A 26513-nucleotide genomic window follows, 5' to 3' on the forward strand; every position below is an offset into this window, starting at 1 on the left:
TTGGTGGAGTGTGCTCCGTTGCATCTTGTAGGGTTCAATGCTCAGAATGACACTGAAGCTCTATCATGGGCACTGTTCTTTTTAAGGGTCTTCATACATCATTGCTCACTGAAGTGCATTCAACTTCATTCACAGAGGATGGAGTCTGGCAGACCAGCCATGCAGGGCTTTTTGTTAAATACCCCCAAAGGATGCACATTTCAGACATCTTAATGGACCAGATCCTCACAAAAGAATGAAAAGTATTTGAAAATAGGAAACAATAAAAGCATAAAAGAGTTTGGCTTAATAAAAATGTAGACTCCTCTAAACTTTTCTTTGTCCTTCTTCCTTTCATTCTTTTAATTCTTATACCTTAAATGCAATAAATGAAGTCAGAAATCCTAATATTATAAAAATTAGACCTTGCCCTCAGAGATAAAGAATGTATACAAAACCACTGAAGATCTAATGGAAGCTGAATGGTTGTATGATGAACCCAGGCTAAAATCTTAGCTGACTTATTCTTTTGTCTGGGAATTTTCTTGGAAATATTTTAGAGGAATACACTGATCATAGTTCTTAAGGTTTTTGATAGTTTTGCTTTTAAGGTTTTTGATAGTTTTGTTTTTAAACTAAAGAGGAATCCATAAACATTCTAAGAGTGTCATCTTTTTTGGTTTTTTATTTTATTTTGAAGGTTTTAGAGTTTGTACACATTTATAGGTTTCCAAATAACACACACATCAAAAGAAAAAATTCTTCCCCTATGAACAATTTAAACCCCCTTTGAAAAGCTTTATATAATCCTAAATTCCTGTGGAACACACCATTAAAAAATCTTGGTCAAGAGGAAAGCACATTGGAGACACTGAAAAACAGAAGGGCAATGGTAATGGCAATGGCTATATCTATGCATCCATTTTATGCATAAAACTATGTTACAACTAAAGAACAATACCTAAAGAATGTGTGGAGATGTGGGATGTGGAAGTGGAAGATTGCCAGTGGATTGGTACCATTGCAAAGATACACAATGAAGCAAAATTTAGTTTCTGATGAAACAATTCTCAACATCTTCTCTGTGGGCTGGTTTCATCAGAACCCCTTGAAGGGTTTGTTCCCATGGGAGGTAACTGACTCCATCCCAGACTCACTGAATTAGAATATCTGGAAGTAGGGTCCAGAGATGCATGCTCAACAAGTTTCCCCAAGTGATTCTAATGAAAACCAAAAGAACCACTGCTCTGATAATGGGGGTGGGCTCATGGCAGGAAGATAGAGAGATTCAGAGGGAGGGAAAGAAAGAGGGACGGGGAGGGAACAGGGAGGGAGAGAGAGAACCTGAACACTACTGATAAATGTAACCCAAATAAATATTTGATATTACTCTGGAAACCTGAGAAGAAAAGTGATCATTGTTCAAGGTTTTCTAGTTACAGTGTTGCCTAGCAGATTTATACACTTATCTAAAACCTTTCCTGGAATCCTGGACTTACCAAAAAGCGGCTAGAATTCTCTCCTGCTTTTTCTCATTGTCAGACCCCACTTGTACATCATGTCCTTTGTTTCCTTCTTGGTCCCATGTATCATAGTGCTCACATAACCATTCACAATCCATATTTCTGCACATCTTTTCATACAATGAACAAACTCCTGAGAAGTGCAATTCTATTTTAAAAAATCATTTTAATCTATACTATATATCATATAAGCTATATAATAATAAATGATAACATTACATATCCGAAAGGGTAGCAGATCAAATTCTTTACAGACTGTGAATTACTCAAATCTACTGACATGGCAGAAATACTGTCTTATCCTAAAAGTGAAGTACTAGTAGTTTTAGAATAAAATCTTATCCCAAATATTCCATACTGTTACTCTCAGTATGGTTTGTAGACTGACAGGATGGCACCATCTGGAACATCATTAGAAATGCAGAATCTTAAGGTCTCCCCTCCCGACCTACTTAGAGTGACTCTGCATTTTAAAAAGATTCCCAGATGATTTACATGCACTCTGAGTTCTAGAAGCACTGTTTAACATGCAGCTCATTTTGAAAGGATGAGAAGTCCTGCTACTGCACAGCAGCACACCTTGCTCCGTGAATAAAGGCAGAGTCATTAGACTTGTGGAGTTTAAGTGCAACTGTATGAAATGTTAGAGCTGGGAAAAACAATGCAATTTCAAACTTGCAAACTAGTGTCCCTGAACCTGCAAGCTCTAGGTCAACTTCAAATGATCAATTTGTCAAATCACCAATTCTCTAGACTCATCACAAATCATCCACATAGTTCAGAGAAATTCCCACTGATGGATCAGCAGGGAACCTAACTTTCCCAGTCCTGAGGTCATCAGATTTTCTCTCCAGTATTCAGGTTTTTCCTTTCTTTTCCCTTGTCATGTGTGTGTGTGTGTGTGTGTGTGTGTGTGTGTGTGCGCCTCTCCCCTGTTCTCTACAGTGGTAGGATTTTGGAAAGAAGCAATTTAAAAATTCTTTAAAATGCTATAACTAATACAAAATGGAAATCTGTCAACTGAAATATTGCAGAAATTTTTAGAAGTTGTTAAAAATGATAGTTATTTTCTCCCTGCAGTGACTTCTTTTTTTCCAGAGCAGCAGTCTTCTGGAACTGCAGTCTGGAGTATGTTTCTCCACCTTGCTATAGGAAAATGTCCTGGATGTGAAACCCATGTACAGACTCTCCCTAGCCTTGCAGGAAACTGCATATCCATACATGGGTCACTATTACAAACTAAGCTGGCACATGTCATGTCTAGTCACTTATTCAGTAGATGGATAATGTGGTAGGAAAGCCCTCGTAGCATTCAGTAAGAAATGGTTGGGCATCTAAATGAGAATTCCAGTGAACCCCTTGGGAAATGCAGCTTCCCCCCCAAACCACTTAAGGCATTATACTGGAGTTTCCGAGTGATGTGGTTAGAGGGTTTAAGAGGCTTGGTTAGGACTTGGTGTTTCCAATACCTGGTAGGACCTCAGCTGGGATAGGCAGTTTGTCTTTGCCATTATGAAGTCTCCCAGTATCAGTCACTGGGAAGCCCCACTGCAGTCCTGGTGTTCTTGACTAATAATCTACTTTTTGTGCTTATTGCAGCAAACTATAACCTCATGGGCATTTTGCCAAGCCTAAGACGCAGTCTTCCATGGGATGACTTCAGCCATATAAATATGCCAAGTAAACAAGAGAATGCCAAATAAACAAAAGATTTATTCATCCTCTCAGGATGGCAGAGAGAACACACACACACACACACACACACACACACACGCACATACACACAACTAAAAAGACCAATTATTTCAATTATTTTAGGATCCAAGTTTTAAAAGTTTGAACATTTGAGTAATAATAATAATTAACCCCCAAATTTCCTATGATATAGTTAATGAATTTATATATTCCTTTAACGGATATTTATTTTATGTATAAATACCAATGTTCTGTTAAGAACTGGGGATTCAAAGGACATTGGACTTATGATTTAAGACTCATAAGAAAGAGAAATCTATAAGCAACTACAAATGATGTGATACTGCTAAACTACAAATATGAATTTTAACAAACTTACATAAGGAGTAGTACTAATAGTCTTTTTTCTGTTGTTATTTTATTTTAAACATTGAAAAACAAAACAAAACAACCCACTGATTAGAAATTTCCTATTTGGGTCCAAATACAAGCAAGCCTATGTGCTCCTTTCAGTTTGTCTGGGTTTTAATGACCTTACCACGGTAGACTCATTCCTTTGCAAGGATGCTAAGGGATGTTGCTGCTTAAGAGACAGAAAATTGATGTCTTTGGTTTCTTGGTTGTATTATTTTCCTTGTTGATATTTTTAAAATCAATTAATTCTAATTTGTTATACATACAGAAGAATGCATTTCAATTCATAGTACACATACAGAGCACAATTTTTCATGTCTCTGGCTGTACACAAAGTCGAGTCACACCATTTGTGTCTCCATACATGTACTTAGGGTAATGATGTCCATCTCATTTCACCATATTTCCTATCCCCAGGCCCCCTTCCTTGCCCTCCCTCCCCTTTTCCCTATCCAAAGTTCCTCCATTCCTCCCACCCCCCTGCCCCCATTATGGATCAACATCCACTTATAAGAGAAAAAAATCTGCCTGTGATTTTTGGGAATTGGCTTACTTCACTTGGCATGATATTCTCCAACTCCATCCATTTACCTGCAAATGCTATGATTTTATTCTCTTTTAATGCTGAGTAATATTCCATTGTGTATATATACCAAAGTTTCTTTATCCATTCATCTATTGAAGGGCATCTAGCCAGAGCAATTAAATGAAAGAAATTAAAGGGATACAGATAGGAAAAGAAGAACTCAAAACTATCACCGTTTGCCAACGACATGATTCTATACTTAGAGGATCCAAAAAATTCCACCAGAAAACTTTTACAACTAATAAATGAATTCAGCAAAGTATTAGGATATAAAATCAAAACCCATAAATCAAATGCATTTCTGTATGTCAGTGACAAAAATTCTGAAAGAGAAACTAGGAAAACTACTCCATTCACAATAGCCTCAAAAAATAAATAAATTCGGCTGGAATTGTGGCTCAGGGGTAGAGCGCTCGCCTAACATGGGTGGGACCTGGGTTCGATTCTCAGCACCACATAAAAAAATAAAAAGGCATTATGTTGTGTCCATCTACAAAAAGATTCTCTCTCTCTCTCTCTCTCTCTCTCTCTCTCTCTCTCCTTTAAATAAATAAATAAATTAAATACTTGAGAATCAACTTCACGAAAGAGGTGAAAACTACAGAATGCTAAAGAAAGAAATTAAATAAGACCTTAGAAGATGGAAAGATACCCCTTGTTCTTAGATAGGCAGAATTAATATTGTCAAAACGACCATACTACCAAAAGTACTATATGGATTTAACGCAATTCCAATCAAAATCCCAGTGACATTCCACATAGAAATAGAAAAAGCAGTCATGAAATTCATCTGGAAAAATAAGAGACCTAGAATAGCTAAAGCAGTCCTTAGCAAGAAGAGTGAAGCAGGTGGCATCACTATACCAAAACTTAAACTATACTACAGAGCAACAGTAACAAAAATGGCATGGTATTAGCACCAAAATAGACTTGTAGACCAATGGTACAGAATAGAGGACACAAAGACAAACTCACATAAATACAGTTATCTCATATTAGATAAAGGCGCCAAAAACATGCATTGAAGAAAAGAGAGCCTCTTCAACAAATGGTGCTGGGAAAACTGGAAATCCATATGCAGCAAAATGAAATTAAGCCCCTATCTCTCCCCATGCACAAAACTCAGCTCAAAGTGGATCAAGGCTGAGAGTTTTAATGAAACAAGATGACAGTTCATTTTTTACTATGACTCCACCTACTTTCAGGAGGTAGTAATGTTTAATTTTCTTTAGCTTTTAAAATGTATTGAGGAGAACCAGCTATCCATTAGTTCATTGTAGATACCTTGACTCTGAGTTTGGACAAAAGGCATTCACAAACTGTTATTAATAATGCTCTGTTATATTTAGTAGACTTATATTTTCTAGGATTGACTAGTGTTCAAAGTAAGGCCTGGATGTTTTTAGTGACTTATAAAGTCTCTCAGGGAATTCATGGAAGTGGCATCCAGTGGTTTCAATCCTGTAATGTAGTGATTCTTTTTCTAACATTATTAATCATTCACTTAATTTATTTCTCTTCGATATCTTTCAAAGAATATTTCCTCCACTGAGTCTTTCTCCCTTTTCAAAGGAATAGATGGTGATAGGGACTTTTACCTCATACTGCTGATCAATATTGTTTGTAAACAAGTAAACAAACAGTTCCAAGGTGAAAGAATTAAAAACTGAATCACCACAAGAAAAGGTTATATCCACTAGAGAGTGGAAAAGTATTCTCTGTTATTATTTCTAATATGTAACTTGTTCTTCAAAGCTCCCCAAAGTAGCTTCAATTCTCTGAAGCTATCCCAAGCCAGATAAATAGCAAAGTGTGTGGGGGGGTGGGGGGTCAAATAGTACCTCCAGTACTAAGAGCATAACCTCTGATTTGGCAAATTTGAAATTTCACAGTCTAAGGACTGAAAGTTTAAATATGTTACTGAGGACACACAGGTTATTAAAACAAAATGAAACAAAAACCAAATAACAACAAAAAGGAATTACTCAGCTGTAGCCCTGGTGGTCATTGTGGAATGAGAACCTACTGATGACAGAAGTTACAGTTTTTCAAAAACAGCCAGAAATCCATAATTCTTGTAAACTTTAATGATGATTAAAATTTTGTGAAAATTCAACAAAGCATTTCTTTAGCTCAAAAATCAAGGCCATAGTCTTGTATAAAAGCTGGAAGTCCTCATAAAAAAATCTAGAAAAATCCATGTTCTTTCACTGAAGACCAACCCTACAATTCAAAATCCAGAGGGTGTTTTGATTGTTTCCCCCTTGCTTTTCATGATGTAGTTTTTAAACTAATGTGGTAAAACATCCTACTCATTCTTTTACTGTGCTGATTAAAAGACAACATCATTTTCTCCTTCTTCATTTTATATTATGACAGAAATTGATGGACTAAATAAATATAGTTTCAATTGAATAAATGTCTCATTATATATAAAGAAAAGTAAAATAATAATTGAAATATAAGATTCCAGTAATAATTATTATCACAAAGGTGATAATGCTGTAAATGAAGGTGATATTGTTTTAAGTTGGTATACCTTTTAATTTCAAAAAATTTTATTTGATTCTACAAAGAATCCCATTTCAGACTCTACTCCTAATTTTTTCTGATTATTAAGTAATCTGTTATGACAATAATAGCAACCAACAACAAAATCAACAAAAGTAAAAATATCCTGAATCTAAATTAGACCTTTTCTCAATGTTTGTCATCTTGGAAAAGATTGAACCACCATTTTCTTCTGCTGTGAAATGTGTGTGTAAAACCCATCATATTCAGGACCTCTGAATGCCTCTTTGGAAGTTGGAAGCACTGAAAAGGGTACAGCACTTCTCCTATTTACTAATGTCTATAGTCTAAAATATCAATAAATACTAAATTGCTAAATGCAGAGTAAGAACATTAAGTGAATCCTGGTTTTCATCCATCATGAGTACTTTGATGTTTTTTTTTGAGAAATATTAATTGCCACACCTTTTACAATATATGCTCCTATTATTTATGAGCCCCTCTCTGAATTTCCATAAGCAATGATTGTCTATTATTCTGTATATGCTTTCACTTTGTATTACACATGTCCCTAAAAACGTGGCTAAACTGAAATATGAATTGTGTAGGATAACATTATGGTGAATTATTTTATAAAAAATAATTTTGTAACACAATATTTCCCAAATTTTCAAATTTTGAAGTTGGATTTTAATATACCAGGTTTTCTCAAAATGGATCTCACCTACATTTTACTTTGAAGTTGACAGAATCAAGCTATCTGTGATGGATATAGCCATGGAATGGCAATGTAATGAAAGCCAGGGAATTCAGTAGAAGACACAGCCTTTCCCAATCAAGTATGAGAAATACATGTGTTCACATACACCCCTAACAAAACAAAGCCATTCACTGTAAGTGCCAAATGATTGACACATCAATTTAGAGAAGAGGATGACTGCTCAGTTGAGAGGAAGTCTAAGAACAATTTAACCATAGATCAAGGCAGTAGTTGGCACCAAGATGTCTATAGGGAACTGACTAGGAACATATAAAACATAGTAATTCCTTCGTTAATCCACTTCTCAATGATTTATTGGATGGATGTCTACTCTTTTGCCATGTACTATATATTATATATATTATAATATTATATTATATTATATATTATATATATATAATCTCCTAGAGATTCAAAGTTTATGATATAGTCCTTCTGAGGACATGTATAATAATATAAGAGGTCGCTTAAATTCATGGGTTTTGGTAGATCATATAACTATAAAATTTTCAGGTTTATTCAATCCCATCTCTGATCCAATGCAAAAATACTCTGACAGATTCCTTCAAAGTAGTAATCAACATCTATTTGAAGGTTTTTATTGACATACATTCACTCAATAAACATTTAAAGATTATAGCACATATGCTGGCTTTGCAGAAATTACTAGAGATATAAAGTAAACAAGATTAGACATTCATCCTCCAGATATTTACAGTTTCAGGAACTTGCTAACTTTGCAGGACATTTTTCCACTTTTGGAAGAGTTCAACTGTAGAAAATTTGCTTTATTTATATAGCTTTTGCAATGTAAATGCCAAATACAGATTTAGCAAAAATATGTATCATCTTCCATAGTAAGAAATACATAAATAATATTTAAAACTGAAAAATCAAGAAATAACAGTATATTTAAATTGATGGCACATGCCTGTAATCCCAGCTAATCTGGATTCTGAAGTGGGAGGATCTCAAGTTTGAGGCCAGGTTTGGCAATTTAGTGAGACCCTGTCTCCAAATACATACATACATACATACATATATATATGGTCTAGGGTGTGGCTCAGTGGTACAGCACCCTTGGGTTTAATCCCCAGTACTGCAAAAGAGAGGGGAGAGAGAGAGAGAGAGAGAGAGAGAGAGAGAGAGCGAGCACACGCAATATCAGCATATTACTTACAAACATGAACAAAAGAAATACTAGAAGAGTTGAAAATAGTTGCTTCTGGGAAATGAAAATTGTGAAGTAAGGTGCAATGGACAGTCCACTTTTTCAGTTTAAGCCTTATATAACTGGGTGAATTTTAAAACTGTATTAGTATTAACCTTCTGATTATTTTTTTGTCACAAAATGGAATAAAATACATTGGATGTTATATTAGTCAGTTTTTCAATACTATAGTGAAATTGAAAGAACTAACAAGGCTCATTGTCAGAGAAAATGCCCGTCTATTGAGGAACAGCTCTGCATATTTATAGAGCTGGGGGTGGTTTGACAGTTATGACAGTTTAACAGTTTAATGGTTTGATGGTTGGCAAGGGGTGTTTTCTGATTGGTGGGTAAGGATCATGTGAGTCAGCAGGGCTAGTCTGATTGGTGGGTAAGGATCATATGAGCCAGCAGGGCTAGTCTGATTGGTGGGTAAGGATCATGTGAGCCAGCAGGCTCACCATTGGACAGCTCTTCTTGGGGGATGGGGCTGTTAGTGTTTTGGAGTGGGGGCGACTCCCAACAGAAATACCTGAGGCAGCCACTTTATAAGGAAAAGAGATTTATTTTGGCTTCTGGTTCTGGAGGTTCAAAGTCGAGATAGCATGATATAGGCTCTTGCAACAGCTCCCCCAACCCCATTGGCTGCATCACATTGTAGCAGGAACATGTGTGTATGTGTTTGTGTTTTTATCCCTCTCCTTATAAAGCCACCAGAATGATGAATGGGCTCTACTTTAATGACCTTATCTAATCACTTCTCAAAGGCCCCTAAAGACTATAGTGAGAGTAAATTTCTACCTTCTTAATACCATTAAAATATGATTTGGGGGATTAAACTCCTGTACAAGATCCCTAGGAAACAACCATATTCACACCATAGCAGAAGCACAGAGAAAAACAGAGATAGAAAATGGAGATCAAAGAACTCTAGGTTAATTACAAGGTTCAGTCCTTGCTGTACCTTCTCCCTAGGATTCTCAGAGAAATCAAGCTATCTTCTCAATATCCTCTTCTTAGTTAATCAAAATCAAGTGAGTTCTGTTATTCACAAGCAGAAGTTTTCTAATGCATACTAATAATGATATAGGATTAAAGGGTGAAACAATTAGTAATAATTGAAAAGTTAACTTTTTCCAAAACTTGCTTTTTAAAAATGAGTAGTCATCTTTCAAATCCCTAATGCCACTTCCAATCCTGATATTTTACAATGGGTTACTAAAATCATTATAGAGCAGGAATTAGCAAGCTTTTTCTGCAAAGGGCCAGACAGTAAATATTTTAGCTTTGTGGGTCATACAACCTCTGTTCCACTACACAGGTCTGTTACAGCTGGAAAGCAGACTAAACAGTATAGATGAATGTGACTGTATTTCAACAAAAATTTATTTACAAAAGTAGGCAGTAGGTTGAATTTGTTTATGATGATAATTTATTGATCTTTACAGCTAGGGCCACTGCATGCTACTGAACAACTTCTGCACAAAAATGAGTGACCAAGGGGTGAGTGAGGACTGAAATATAGCTTCACTCTCCTTGCCATACTCTGCTCTAAAGTGTAAAACTCTGTTTACCTCCAAAGGGGAGAACTTTCTTTTAATTCATTTTCCTTAATGACAGTGCATTTTTCTAATTATAAAATGGCCACATGCTCTGCTTGGAACCTCAGAGAACATGCAAAGATTAAAATGTTTGCAGTTCATTAATAAAGTCCTATGTGAGACTTCTTTTCTCCAGGCAAAATAATGTCTGAAGCCCGCTATCCATTTTTTCCACGACATAGTGTCGAGTCACTTCATCTTCCCAGTCATTCCTCTGAGGATGGCCTCTAGTGCACTAGTGTCCAAGAACTATATATAACACTTCAGGAATGGTCTAAGGAGTTCAGAGTACAGCAACTATTAATACAGCTATATGACCACATTCATTGGGGGGCAGCAGATGCCTACTGGGAATGCATATTAAGCTTGCTGCAACTGAACCCCCTGGTTCTTTAGACATCTGCTGCTATGAAGATACAGTTCTTTCATGTTATACTTCTACAGCTGAGTTTTTGGACCCCAGATTTAGACTTAGAATTTGTGTCTATGAAATTACACTTTTTAGAATTTGTTCATTGTTCAAGGTAGTTCAGAAGGAAATATCAGCACTCTGTTACTGCTCCATGGGAGTTCTAAATTTGATAAGCCTGCCTATCACATTATCCAAATCACCTATCGTCTTATTCAAATCACAGATCAAAATGTTGAAAGTGGTAGAAGCCAGAGGATGGTGAGAGAGAATGAAAGTACAACAAGTCAAGAAATATAAAATGTTCACTGTCACTAGCAACAGAATAAATACAAGTTAAAATGATAATTAATGACAACATGTTCAGTATATCTAAACATCTACTGCTGGAAAGGTTAAGGTGAAACATACATATACTCATATATTGCTAGAAGTATTATAAATTGGTATAACTTCCTTAGAAATCAATGTGGCAATGCATATTTTCAGACCCAGAAAATTTATCCTAGGAAAGTAATAAAAAGAAAGAAACTATGCTTAAGACATGTATTTGAACATTATTACGAATCCTTAAAATCCAAAAACAATGTCCTAGTGAGATATATATATATATATATATATGACATACACATACATATTCATTTTATATATATACTATGATCACCATTGATTAGCTGGCAAATTGTCTATTTTCTCCCTCTTTAGTTCAAAGAATTTTAGAGTATGATGTTATCTTAATACTTAGTATATCATCTAATTTGTTTGTGTCAGTCAAGACTAAAATTAGAAGACACAGATGAAAATGGTGAAGTTTTAAAGATGGCCAAAGAAGATGCTACCATCTTCAATTTTAAAAGATTTGTTTCAAAATCATGGTTGAGTGCTTTTACAGTGAGCAAGGAGAAACAGGACTGAAAAGTGTTCTGACCTTTGAATAAGAAAACTTTGGTTCAGGAGCCAGCCTTTAACCTTGGACACATCATTTAACCTTATTAGGCTTCAGTTCCTTGTCCATGAATGAGAATAGCAACATTTTACCCTTAATTTCCCTTACTTGATTCTTTGAGGATCAAATTGATATCATATTTTTTAAACTTTAAAGTACTCATATGCAGAGAAAATATCAAGATCTTATTGCTATACACAGTGACAAGAAGGTGACTAAGATACAGCATTGACACAAAGGAGTTTATAATCTAGATGGTTCACAGTTTTTCTCCTAATGTAGTACAACTGAGAGATACAACTCATTCCCCTCAGTGACAGCGACTTTCCTGGGGGTGAGGGTAAAGTAAGGACATGAGAAAGGGCAGGAAAACATGCTGTCAGGGAGATAAAAGCAAATTTCAACAGCCTTTGTAGAACAAAACGGGTATAGGGACCAATGGCTTTGGTGAGGGGCATCAAAGGGTGGGTAAAAAGATGGAAAAGGGAAAACAGGGGAAGAGCAAAGATATACAGGTGTGAAAAAAAGGTGCCAGTATGCTCATCTGTAAAGTGGAACATACAGAATAGTACATAATAGATGGGACTGCTGAGAAGATTGAAGTGAACTACGGAAACTGCTTAGCCCAGGGTCAGACATAACAAAACATGAGTATTCGGTATATGTTAAGCTTGTGTTATCATTAGTTAAAGTTTTGATTCTGTAGGCTGAAATATGGCCCCTCAAGAGTGCATCTGAATCTCTGGAACATGCAAATATTATACTTGGAAGGAGGGAATTCATGTTAATCAGATAATTTGAAATAGGAAGCTTTGTTTTGGATTATCCAGGTAAACTCAATTTACCCACAAATGAGAAGAGTAGAGGGAGATGCGACTGTTCAAGAATGGTCAAAGAGGTTTATGTTGGTGGCTTTCAGGATGGAGAAAGTGGGCCATAAGGTGGAATGTGAGCAGCACCTGGAAGATGAAAAAGGTGAGGCAATAGATTTACCCTTGAAGCTCCAGAAAATGACAGCCCTGCCAACATCTTGATTTTAGTCCAGTGGGATACAAATTGGCCTTCTGACTTCCAGAAGTATAATAAATTAGCATTATTTTGAGTCAAGGTTGTGGTAATTGGTTAATGGAGCCATAAGTAACTAATATACTAGTAGTCTATCAGCATCCTGAAGCAAGTTCCTGACATAGTTCTGTTCACAGTTTCTTCCTAGCACTTAGCTTGATATATAGTAGATAAATTATTTTTCAATAAGTTATTTGAATGATTGAATGAATGAAAGTTCTAGGAATATGTTGTGGTGATGTTTGGCAGTAAGTTTTGCTGTACCCAGATATAAATGAGATTTGAAGCTTGGTTAGGGCCATAATTTGAACACTTAGAACATTAGATTACAGAGTTTGCTCTTATTTGGTAGCCAACAGAGATCCACTGGATATTTTTGAGCAGTAGAAGACATAACTGAAGATGTGTGTTAGGAGTTTAATCTTGGCAGCATTAAGTAAAAAACAATTTTAAAAATTACCTCATGTTTCTGAAATTTTATATGCTTATGCATTCTACTTATGTCCAAAAAGCAACTTTAAAAAAACTTTTTAAAAAAATCATACTAATTTGTTGTTTTTCATTCATCTAGTTATTCATTATAATACTTAACTCTCTTTTTTCCACATTTATAATTCCATGTGCTAATATTCTTCCAATCTGGTACTAATAGTTTCGAACAGACTAATCACTTTTACATGTAATTAGAGCTGAGCTCCAAATTACTAAGCAAATTACTCTTGCACAAGTGGGGTCTACACTTGATATCAGTCTGAGAGCTTATAAAAATACTAAGTGGTGATTTCATCTGATTTTTGATAGGGATATCAGGTTTGGTAGATTATGAAAAGGCCATAAACAGTATATTTTGATTTCAACAAAAATGTGATGCTTCTTTTAATATCTTCCTCAATAAGAGATTATAGGGGGGTGATAATAACATGAAGCAATATTGAAGCTGATGGGCCAGCTATACCTAGAAACTGGTTACAAGTGGTTGTGTGTCAGGATGATAGGTCTCCAGAAGGGTAACCTATGTCTTTGTCATTGAGTCTTTTCCAGTTGGTAGTGGCATTGAAGATTTAGTGTAAAGTGTAAAGATGCTTGTTTAATTTGGTGGAAGAATTAATCAAGATCAGATATTACAGAATTCAGATTCAAGTAGGAATGCTGGATTGACACTAAGAAAATTAGATTTAACAGGGATAAATTGAAAGTCCTCCAAGTATGGCAAAGTTCAATGTACACATATTTTTGGAGTAATTCCTATGGGGAAGAAAAGAGTCTTTTTCTGACTTTAAATTTAATGTGAATTAACAATATGAAGAAGTTGTTTGCATTGACACTTTGACATAATCTAAATTTAACATTTCAAGATTGGTTCTATGAAGCTTTAGAAGACTAGACAATGTTTAAGAGAAAAAACAATAGAAGTAGATACTACTCAGGAGAAAAATCTTTTAACTAGACCTACAGATCAAAGACTTTTGATTAATCTTAGGTCTAGATAAATTTTTGATTTGGCCAATTTCTTGGTTCCCTCCTATCTGAGCAATTTCTGATTTAAACAATCATTTGTCAATAAGCACTAGTACATAACATATATAGATCTTTTTTTTTTTAATTTTTTTTAAGAGAGAGAGAGAGAGAGAGAGAGAGAGAGAGAGAGAGAATTTTAATATTTATTTTTTAGTTATCGGCGGACACAACATCTTTGTTTGTATGTGGTGCTGAGGATCGAACCCGGGCCGCACGCATGCCAGGCGAGCGCGCTACCGCCTGAGCCACATCCCCAGCCCAACATATATAGATTTATCCTTTCAGTTTATTTGCCATTTGTTCTGTTTTTCATTTCTGTTCATTTATCTAAACATTTTTAAAGAAATTTTATTTTTATCTATAATGTTTTTTAGTATATCTTATTATACAGCTCTTAGAGTGCTTACTTTTTGTGTTAATAACTTATTCCAGTCTAAGGATGTCACTGTCACCATTTTTAGTGAAATACAGAAATCTCATCTCCTTTTATGCCCTTTTATCCTGCCAATCACCTTAGGGAGTAGGGATTCAAAATATGAATTTTGTGGGGATACAAACACTCAATTTAACATAGTCATCAGACATAATTTAGGAAATTCAAAAGGAAAAGGATTTATGCACATTTTTTGCCTACAGTGTTCTTCCCTTTCTTTCAATGTCTTAAGAATACTTTTATTGTTTCCTTTCTATTTATTGAACTTCCTTTGGTTATTCTTTAAAGCATATCTGCTGGCAACAAATTCTGTTTTCCTTCATGTGAGAATGTCTTGATCTCCTTTACATTATCAAAGGATGTTTTCACTGGATGTAGAAATTCAGGTTGACCATTATTTTATTTTAGCAAATGAAAAAGATAAAATCATTGTCTTATGGCCTCCTGGTTTCTGAGGAGGATTTTTTTTTTTTTTTGGTCATTTGAATTGTTTTTCCTTTAAAACTAAGATATCATGTTTAATCAAGCTGATTTCAAGGGTTTTTTTTTTTTTTTTTTGTCTTTAATGTTAGGAGTTTTACTAGGATGTGCCTTGATGTAGATTCTTTGAATTTATTTTGTTTGGTTTTGTTCTTAAATCTATAAATTTATGTCTTTTGCAAATCTGAAACATTTTCAGCCATTATTTCTGTAAGTGCTTTTTTAAAGCTCCATTTTATTTTTTGAGGTTTTCCTTCTAGATTTGCAATGATACAAATATTAGGTCTCATATTCCCATTGGTACACCCTGAGAATTTTGTTCTTCTTTTTTCCTAGATAATTTTTCCTCTTGTTTAGATTGAATGATATCTATTGTTATATCTTCAAGTTCACTGAGTCTTTCCTCAGTCCCCTCCATTTTAATGTTGAACCCATTCACTGAGATTTTTATTTTGGTGGTTGTATTTTTCAAATCTAAAATTATATTCTGTTCTTCTTTGTATCCCCTATTTATTTTGTGAGATTATCTATTTCTTTAACTTGTTTTAAAATATCATAATTGCTTGTTTTTATGATGGTTACTTTAAATATTTGTCATTCTCTTTCTCATCCCCATGTTGGCATCTATTGTCTTTTTTTCCTTCAGTTTGATAGCTTTCTGTTAAGTGATTTTCAATGACATTTTGGGTATTACATTATGAGACTCTGGATCTTATTTAAATCTCTTTTAGCTGTTTATCTCTGATACTGTTCCAACAGGGAGAGAGGTTGCTGCCTTGGTACTGCCAGAAAGGAGTTAAGATTTTCCACTCTGATTCCAGTGACACTTTTTGGCAAAAGTACTGATGCCAAATCTAGTCTGGGGAGATATCACCCCAGCAGAGGTTTTGGGGTGCTTTTTATAACCCGGCAAATGTAGAAGTCATAGTTTTTAATCTGTGATTTTTTTCAGCAATTATTTTCTAATAGGTTTCTATCTTTTTCTATCCCTTACCTGGTCCCATCGTTAGAAGAAACAAGATTTTCTTTGGGCTTTTTATATCTGCTCTGTTGGCATTTCGGGACTGCTGGTTTCTCTAGCACCCACTCTCAAATGCATGTAGAAAGGAGTGAAAAGAAAACACAAGAACTCACTGCATTGCCCTTCCTTGTGTTCTGAGATCCTAAATCTGTTTGCCTTCTTTCCATTTTCAGTGTTCTTATATTTACTTTATATATAATATCCAGAGGTTTTATTTACAGTTTGTGGGTATAGAAAGTACATGTATTCCATTTTTCTGTAAGCAGAAGTTCTATCCCCTCAGTTTATACAGCCCTTATGTATTTCATTAAGCCTATAAAAGCTTTGAGATAACATTTGTAGAAAAATCTCGATTTAGAATGAGTCTATACTCTGGATATTAGGACTCTATCTGAAGTGTGAGGAGTAAAAATTTGTTCCCATGATGTAGGCTCCCTATTTACCTCTCTTATTGTTTCTTTTGCTGAGAAAAACTTTTTAATTTAAGTAAGTCCCATTTGTTGATTCTTGGTATTAACTCTTGTGCTATGGGTGTCCTATTAAGGAATTTGGAGCCCGACCTCACAATATGTAGATGGGAGTCAACTTTTTCTTCTATCAGACGCAAAGTCTCTGATTTGATATCAAGCTCCTTGATCCATTTTGAGTTAACTTTTGTACATGGCGAGAGAAGGGGATTCAGTTTTATTTTGTTGCATATGGATTTCAACAAATAACCCAATCAACAAATGGGCCAAGGACCTGAACAGACACTTCTCAGAGGAGGACATACAATCAATCAACAAGTACATGAAAAAATGCTCACCATCTCTAGCAGTCAGAGAAATGCAAATCAAAACCACCCTAAGATACCATCTCACTCCAGTAAGATTGACAGCCATTATGAAGTCAAACAACAAGAAGTGCTGGCGAGGATGTGGGGAAAAGGGTACTCTTGTACATTGCTGGTGGGACTGCAAACTGGTTCGGCCAATTTGGAAAGCAGTATGGAGATTCCTGGGAAAGCTGGGAATGGAACCACCATTTGACCCAGCTATTGCCCTTCTCGGACTATTCCCTGAAGACCTTAAAAGAGCGTACTACAGGGATACTCCCACATTGATGTTCATAGCAGCACAATTCACAATAGCTAGACTGTGGAACCAACCCAGATGCCCTTCAATAGATGAATGGATAAAAAAAAAAATGTGGCATTTATACACAATGGAGTATTACTCTGCACTAAAAAATGACAAAATCATGGAATTTGCAGGGAAATGGATGGCATTAGAGCAGATTATGCTAAGTGAAGCTAGCCAATCCCTAAAAAACAAATGCCAACTGTCTTCTTTGATATAATGAGAGCAACTAAGAACAGAGCAGGGAGGAAGAGCAGGAGGAAAAGATTAACATTAAACAGAGACATGAGGTGGGAGGGAAAGGGAGAGAAAAGGGAAATTGCATGGAAATGGAGGGAGACCCTCATTGCTATACAAAATTACATATAAGAGGTTGTGAGGGAAATGGGAAAATAAACAAGGAGAGAAATGAATTACAGTAGATGGGGTAGAGAGAGAAGATGGGAGGGCAGGGGAGGGGGGATAGTAGAGGATAGGAAAGGTAACAGAATACAACAGTTACTAATAGGGCATTATGTAAAATTGTGGATGTGTAACCGATGTGATTCTACAATCTGTATTTGGGGTAAAAATGGGAGTTCATAACCCACTTGAATCTAATGTATGAAATATGATATGTCAAAGAGCTTTGTAATGTTTTGAACAACCAATAAAAAAAGGAAAAAAAATAGAATGAGTCTAATGAAAAGGCTGAATTTTTCCTTAATGTGTTATGCTGTATTTAATATCATTTATACTAATGTCAACCCTAGCTCCTTGGATTAAATGCAAAATTTAGAATGTTAGAAACAACTCTGGACTGATAGAGACCTAGATTCTACTTCAGCATCTTCCACTAAATAGCTCTGTGACCTTGGGCAGATCTCTTGGCATCTCAGTATTCTTACTTGAATAAAAGGTTTTGGACTCATTAGATGATCTCTAAGTTTCCATTAGCTCTAACATTTTGATTTTCACCTCATTAATTCTATCATATTTTAAAAGTCCATTTTCTGTAATACAGTTTGAAATATATTCGTTAAATCAAATACAGTCCTCAAAATTAGCTATGAAAAATAAGAACAGCTATAATTTATTGAATGCTTACTGTATTCCAGGCACTTTAGAGTCTTATAGATATTATTTCATCTAATCCTTAAAGTAGAGGTTACATTTGTTTTTTAGGTGAGATAACTGAGACTCAGAAAGGTAAAAAAGGGTTAAAAGGTTTCCAAAAATATTTTATGTAAAGATGCATTTGATTCTATGTCTATTTGATTACATAGCTGATGTCTGTAACATACTTTTTAAAACCTTCTTATTGAGGTACAACATTCCCACAGTAATATGCATAAATCTTAAAGGTACAGCTTGATTGAACTTGATGTTTGTATATATTATTGTAATAAGATCAAGAAATAGGCCTGGTGCAGCGGTGCATGCCTATAATCCTAGCAGTTTGGGAAGCTGAGGCAGGTGGATCATCGGTTCAAATCCAGTCTTAGCAACTTAGTAAGGCCCTAAGCATCTTAGTGAGACCCTGTCTCTAAATAACATAAGAAAGGGCTGGGGATGTGGCTCACTGTTAAGAACCCTGGGTTCAATCCCTTGTACCAAAAATAAGTAAATAAATAAAATTTCCATTACTTCATAAGGTCCCTTCAGGCCCCTTCCCAGTTAATCCTTACCCTCACAGGTAACTACTAATCTGATTATTATAAATATGTATTAATCTGCACTTTCTAGACAATTATGTAAATGAACATTGAAGTATTACATATATTTTTTATTATTTTTGACTTCAAGAAGCAAATTATTTTTATAGAAGTGAGATATTAAAGCAAAAGTTCTGGGTAGCTAAGAGATACATTTTATGTTTAACTTTTCAAATCATTTTATTTTGCTTGGATTTGCTTTTTTTTTTTTTTTTTTTTTTTGTACCAGGGATTGAACCTAGAGGCACTTAACCAATGAGCCATATCCCCAACCCTTTTTGTATTTTATTTAGAGAACAGTGTCTTGCTAAGTTGCTTAGGTTCTTGTCAAGTTGCTGAGGCTGGCTTTTGATCCTCCTGCCTCAGCCTTCTGAGCCTCTGGGATTGCAGGTGTGCACCACCATGGCTGGCTTGGATTCTCTCTAGCAACATAAATTATAAACACAGAAAAGAGATACATATAGTTTTTTCTATTATCCATATTACCTGTCATTTATTTATTAGATATAGAAAGATGATCATTGAGAGGTAAAGGATACACTGAGGATTGTAAACCGTCATTCCTCAGGCATGAAAATTTATCAACTTTGCTTAAACTTTATGTCTCAGGAACTAGAAGAAACATATTAGTTTTATGTATAAATTCTACTCATCTACGGAGAATGAATAAGAACCACTCATAATACTTATTTCGAGCTAACCAAAATGTGGAGGTCAAGAAGAAATTAAGAAAGGAAAAAGAAAAGAGCAAATAGATAAATTTAAGTGTGTAAAAGTAATTTAAGTAGTTTAACATGATACTGGTTCCTGAAAGTATTTCATAAAAACATTGTTTAGTGTTAAGTAAATTCAATGAATGTACATCACAAAATAAACTCAATACTTAACAATTTGCTGTTTTCTGAGAATCAAAATTATATTGAAAAAATTAATTTCCTTAATTTAAATCAGTTCTATAAGTTTTTAAACATATTTAAGTGAAAAGACCTAAAGAGCTTAAAACATGGAAGGGTAAAATAGCAATATAAGAAGCCCAGACTACATTTCACCTAATATTGTTTTTCTTTCGTCAAGAAGTTTCCCTAGTTTTCTACTTGTTTGCTCTGTGAGATTTTCTGTGTCAACCTGCAGGAGTATTCCATTGGAAGTTATTTTAATTTCATATTACTATATAGTTTCAGAATTACCAAGAAAACTAATTGTATTGTAAAGAGTTGTTGCAATATCATTTTTTATGAGGATGGGAAGCTGGGTTGGCTCTATAATTCTGAAATCAAAGTGTGCTTTTCTAGGAAAATTATTTTCTCTTCAGAAAATTACCATGATTTTGGTAGGTAGAGAGGTAGAGAACTGGTTTGCAGTCAAGTTTTATTTTTGCTATAAACAAAACCCACTGTGTGGAGAGGGTGTTCTGGTTTTCACATGTCTCTTTACAGCAGAATCCTTATCATTTAGAAAGGATGAAGCATCTTTCAAATTATTTTGCCTTTAGTTTTTGTTGAAACTAACAAAAGTTTATCTGCTTCAAACAAATTATCTAAATCCAATATAAGACAGATTAAAAAACTGCTCAATTCTGAGTGGAGTGGAAGTAGGAATAGGGGTAGAGCTCTGTCCCTTGGTCACCCCACTAGTATATAAAGCATATTCTATTGATCTGCCTTAGAGTTAGGGCAGCATAATTTGAAAAAAAAAAAAAAAAAACAGTGAAATATAAAGATCTCCAGATTAGGAATCCAAAGACCTAGAGTCCCAGTGCTTCTATCACCAAGCTGTATTAATGAACCTCTGTGGGTCTAAATTTCTTCATCTGTGAAATAAGGAGATAGAACTACGTCTCTTTTGGCTTACATAGTCAAGGGAACCATCAGAAACTATGTGTAAATCACGAAAATTCTGTACCTTATTCATTGTCTACTGCAAAATAAGATGCTTACTGAAAGGTAAAATCTGGCTCAAAACTATGTATCAGGAGTTTTTTTTTAAACCTTAAAAACTTAAAAGAAAACTTGTGGGTTGGGGTGAGGGTGGGGCGGAGTGGGGCTTAATGTTAGAAGGAACACTTGTCTAGCATCTGTGAGGTCCTGGATTTGATCCCCAGCACTGGGGGAAAAATTACGAGTTCTGAGAACGTGGTAATATAAATGTAAAATAATGAAATCATTTTTTTTCAAAGGCATTTCAATATTTTCTTTCTCATTCCATTTCAAATAATCAGTGGCATTTCATTAATTCATTTAGCAAATATATTGATGCCCACTACCTGACATGCACTGAGTTCAGTATGGAGATTATTAGAAGACAACAAAAGAATCTACTATTCTCCCCTTAAATACAAAAGGAAATGAATTATTAAAAATGTGTTTCTTTCAACAAAATTTTGTTGAGTATATGTGATGTTTCATCCTTTCTAAATGATAAGGATTCTGCTGTAAAGAGTCATGTGAAAACCAAATGAAATACGAAGTGATATTCTGACTGAACTATTATATATTTAAATTAAGGATATATCCTTTAAGTAGAATGGCTTTGTTGTAATTGATCTTTGATCAACTTGAGCACAGTTCTTGTTTTCATAGTATGAAAGGCTTTGCTTTCCTGATTAGCAGAGTCTGTCTCAAATACCAAAATGGTTCCATTGTCCAAAGGAGCCAATCTCGCCAATGCCACCACATTACCTGAATGTTTACTGGTTTCTTGAGATGGACTGGAGTCAAGAGAGGGAAGAGCTTAGAATGAAGTTGCCAATAGAAGCCTTTGAGGATTTAGACGGAAATTGTGAAAGGTCCATCTTCTCTAGACATAAACCCAAATTCCCTAGCTGTGATACTAGTCAGTCTTTAGGGACATCTTCCTTTGTTACTCAGACTGGTAGATCTTTGAGCTCAACCCACAACTGCATATCCACTCAATCCCAAGACATAGCTGACATCCACCTCTTACTCTACACATGGCAACCAACATACGCCCACCCAACTGTTGACTCGCATTCAGGGACCACCACCACCACCACTACCACTACCAACAACAACCACCAGCCACCCCTGCACCATCTCCCAGCAACTGGCCTCTCCCAGTCCCCGCCCCTTTTCTGAGAGCACCCAATGGGTGGAGTCGGGGCTGCGGTGGGAGGGGCCTGAGGCGGGCACATTTAAAGAAAGGCAGAGGGCGAAAGAAGGCTAGAGAGGAGAAGAAAGAGAAACCAGGGGGGCGAAGCGCCGTCCAATGACAAAGCCCAGGGGTGGGCGCCGGCCGCCATCTTGAGCCGGGCGGCAGGATATCCACCCGCGTCCTCCGCCCTCGGAGGGGGAGGGGCGGCGGAGGCGAGAAAAGTAGCGAGAGACGCGCCGGGCTGGAGACGCCAGCAGCGGCCACCACAGCCAAGCCAAGCCAGACTCGGGCGGGCTCGGCGGCGACAGCGAGACCAGGCGAGCGCGGGCGGCCTCGAGTGGCCTCCGATGCGGCGCAGCGTGAAGAGGCGCCGGCGCCGGCCCCCGGCCGCGGCCGCCCGGGGCGGCGGCTTTAGAGCGGGAGGAGGGGCCGGGCTGGAGGCGCGGGAGGAGAAGGTGGTGTACTCCCGGTCGCAACTGTCGCTGGCCGACAGCACCAAGGCGCTGGGCGATGCCTTCAAGCTGTTCATGCCCCGCAGCACGGAGTTCATGAGCTCGGACGCGGAGCTCTGGAGCTTCCTCTGCAGCCTCAAGCACCAGTTCTCCCCGCACATCCTGCGCAGCAAGGACGTCTACGGCTACGCCTCCTGCCGGGCCCTGGTGCCTGACCCCCCGGAGCCCCCTACCGCCCGCGGCCTGACGCGCCGGCCGGCCCCGCGCGCGGCTGCCAGGAGGAGGCGCCGCGGAGCCCGGGCGGCCGCCGCGGGCAGGAGGCGGCCCCGGCTGCCCCGGCCGCCTCCGCAGTCACCGCCGCAGCTGCTGCCGCCCCCGCCGGCCCCCGAGGAGTCCTGCCCGGAGAAGCCCTCGGCGCCCGAGCCCTGCTTCGGGGGCCGCACCCTGGAGGAGATCTGGAGGGCAGCCACCCCGACGCTGACCACCTTCCCCACCATCCGCGTCGGCGGCGACGTGTGGGGCGAGCGCAGCCTGGCGGCGGCGCGACGCAAGGCGCGCCAAGTCCTGCGAGTGGACCTGGAACCCGTGGTGAGGCTCCGCCGCTTCCCGGTGCCCCGGGCGTGAGGCGCCGCCCCGAGGGCGCCTCCTGCAGGTCCCCGGCCCAAGATGGAGTTTCTGCTTGGAGAAATGAACAAGTGTCAGTCGAGTGTTTACAGACTCCTCCAGGACCGTCCCCTAGTGCACTTTACGCGCGAGGAAGTCCCGGGATGGCTTCCCTGCCCCGCGCCCCCGGGATGCGGCCCCGCGTCTGGAACTCCGGGACAGGTGTACCCTCTGCCGCCTCCCCGCCCCGCGTCTGCGAAGGGGGAGACTGCAGGACTCACAGGGGAGGTCCCTTTGCTTCCGAACCCCAGATTGAGAAGTCTCCAGGACTATAGGGGCAGATTGGTTTTCTCCCTTTCGGACTCTACCTCACTGGTCTGGAAGTCCTCCGAAGAAGTCATTCTTTTCCAAAGGAATTTGTTTTCGTGCTTGTGTAATAAAAGCCAGAATTTGCTTGCTCTTTAACCCCCGCCTCCATTTTTCTTTTTGACTGCCACCCCTCTTTCTGGACGGAAGATCAAACATGTTTTGTGGTGTTGCACTAGTTTGTGCTCAGGGTATTCTGAATCCCACTCGTTTCTGAATTTTTACTGAATTTCAAAGCTTTGACCAAGGATTTTTTTTTTTTTTTTTGAGAGGTTCATGCTTGACTGTTAGTAATGCAAGGATTTATATGGCTTTGATTTTCATGGGCTCAGTGATTACAAACAAAAGAGATGTAAAGTCCAATTGCTTAACGTTTTAAAGGTGTTTCTAAAAGATTTTATATTGAAGTTTAATGTTTATATTTACTGAGCTCCTAAAGCAAATGGTAGAATACTCATACAAAGTTTTGTTTACGAAAAGTTGACTTGTTGAATTCTTTTTTAATTGAATAAAAATTGAAGTGCATTGAAACCACATGGCTTGTGATTGGGGGAAAAAAGAATCGTGAAGAACTGGTGTTGGTTGCAGGAATGACTGGAATTCAATTGGAGATAATCTGGCAACATGTCCTGGTCAAACATAAAAATCCAAGAATGTTAATGAGAAGATAATATGTTTTAAAATTGAAGTCACATAGGAGAGATGAATGTGTGTAAACGTGGTGAATAAAGTGACAAACAGAATACCCATTAGAAACCTCAACATGATCTATATAGAGAAGGGTGGGGGCATTTCTTGGTATCAAGTAACTGGTTGAAGTTACTTTGGGCAAAATAGATCCCTTTGTTTTTATTGTTGGATAACAAGAAATGCCAAGACTAGCATTCATCACATTTGTAAACGTTATGACAATTAGTTGACTTTTTTTGTCCTGTGAATTTTCTTTTTTTCCATTCATAGTTACGTTCAGTCTTTGTTTGATAGCTGAAGGCCACAGAAATCAAACAGGCAAGCCACCCAGAGTACTGACCCTTATTTTACACTTTTGTAATAGTGTGTATACCATATGGCCTAGTGTGGAATTCTTGATTATCCAAGTGCCTTTGGTCAATGGTGGCAGCAAGACTTAATGGTTATTAGACAGTGGTGCCACAGCCAGCTTTTACTGCAATACCTAAAGGGTCAAGTAGTGTTTTTGTACCACAGTTATTTCAAATTCAAGTATTCTGCCATGGAACTATCCATACTGGGCTGGAACTTGGCATGTGAAACCCTCAATACAAAGGTTTATCTCTGCTTGGCAGCTTATTAGGAGAATAATGAGAGTTGTGATTTTTACTCTTGTTTTCCTAGAATTCAAATGGCATAGCTTTCTGAAATAATTATTTTAAGTTTAATAGTACATAGTAAAAATGTTGTGACTTTCATTTCAGTGTTCTTGTTTTGAAAAAAAATTATATATATACATATATATATATATATATATGACTTTATGCCAGTTTTCCAGTAAGCCTCATAGTCTTATTCACTACTCAATGATGATGCATCCTTACAAACACTGTCACATGGGTAAATAAAAAAGTGAATAATTACTTAGAAGATGGAGAGTGTTAAATTATAGTTGTGTGATAGGAAGCTGAGACATTTTTTTGGTTATTAGCTTCCATTGCCAATTGTATTTCATATACATAGGAGTTTCTTTCCAAAAATATATTGTTAACTTTTATAGCTAACTAGCACCTGAAAAAAAATGTATTGTACCATTTCACTATTGTATATAGTTTTATAATAATTTTTAAAGTAAATCCAATGGCCATATTAGAATGTAATTTCAACATGTAGCTTATCTAGATAGTTTTCCTGAGGATTTTGAAATTAGCTGAGAATAACTTTTCTCAGCACACAACTGAAACATAACCAGTGACACCTTGCATTTATTTTGACTGATATTCTTGACATTTATTTCCTCTTACGCCTTGTTACTTTAGTGCACTTGAAGTGTGTAAATGCTTTTTTGGCTTATTTGGGTTATCTGATTTCAGTTGGAATCTGATTGCCCATATTGAAGTCAATATGGTTTATGTGGACTATTAAATAATGCCGTTTCTAGTTTGTGAAGTAAGATGTAAGAAATATTTTTGCCAAGTTTTCTTTAGCAAAACCTATCTTGCAACTTCTAAAATGTGGAGAAACATCAGATATAGTTGACTAGTATGTTAATAGGAAAGTGAAAGTATTTTATGATTACCTTTGGGCAGAATGTGAAAAGAAACTTGGCATAGTGGCCTTTATGGTGAAGCATCCATTAATTGTCTCTGAAGTGAGTCTGTAGCTTAGCTTGTGTATAGTTTTTTTTGTTGTTTTTTTTTTAAAGAAGTTCCGTTTGTTCTCTTGCCTTCATTTATATCTCGTGTGACACAAGTAGAGGAGGAAGCTAGGAGGAATTTTATCACCTTGCTATATTTCTGTTTGATTCTTGACTTTTGGGTGCCTAAATGTGACTGGCACAATAAATAATCTTTTTGGTATTTTTTACATTCCTTCCTAACAACCAGCAACTCATTTTCTATGTCACTAAAACCAGTAATGTCATGATTGTGAGGGCAAGCTTCATCATTGATAGTGCAAAGTGTTGCTGTTGTGGCGTGTATTTATTTTTGTTTGAGTACTCTTTTGGACAAGTGTAACTTAAGCTAGTGGCACATACTTGTTGATTTGCTATGAGCTAATGTTAGTACTATTTTTTCAGAAAACTCTTCAATAAAATCTTTTAAAATCATTGAATACAAAAAGTCTGAGCAATTTTGAACTCAAAAGGTTTTTTTGGTCGTTTTAAGGGTTGGGTTGCCACCGCACTCTTTAAATTGATAATTTTTAATGATCATATATACCTAACATTTGCTTTATTGGTGTGTTGAAATTTTTTTTTTTATAAACTGTTATGTCTTAATTGCATTAGAAAGCAATTGTTTGTAGTGGAACTGAAGTGTTTCCCTGGACAGTTTAATGTGCATATGA

At 36.9% G+C, this 26513-nt stretch overlaps 1 protein-coding gene across 1 annotated transcript; it reads left to right on the forward strand.

Annotated features, from left to right (window-relative positions):
* The first annotated feature begins 22110 nt into the window (after positions 1–22110).
* Ccdc71l (coiled-coil domain containing 71 like) lies at positions 22111–24026 on the forward strand. The gene has a single exon (XM_076862380.2). It carries the CDS (start codon positions 22422–22424, stop codon positions 23148–23150), a length of 729 nt encoding a protein of 242 aa, XP_076718495.1. The 5' UTR covers positions 22111–22421; the 3' UTR covers positions 23151–24026.
* Positions 24027–26513: the final 2487 nt, after the last annotated feature.

Source organism: Callospermophilus lateralis, chromosome 1 (genome assembly GCF_048772815.1).
Source record: "Callospermophilus lateralis isolate mCalLat2 chromosome 1, mCalLat2.hap1, whole genome shotgun sequence".
Lineage (NCBI taxonomy): Eukaryota > Metazoa > Chordata > Mammalia > Rodentia > Sciuridae > Callospermophilus > Callospermophilus lateralis.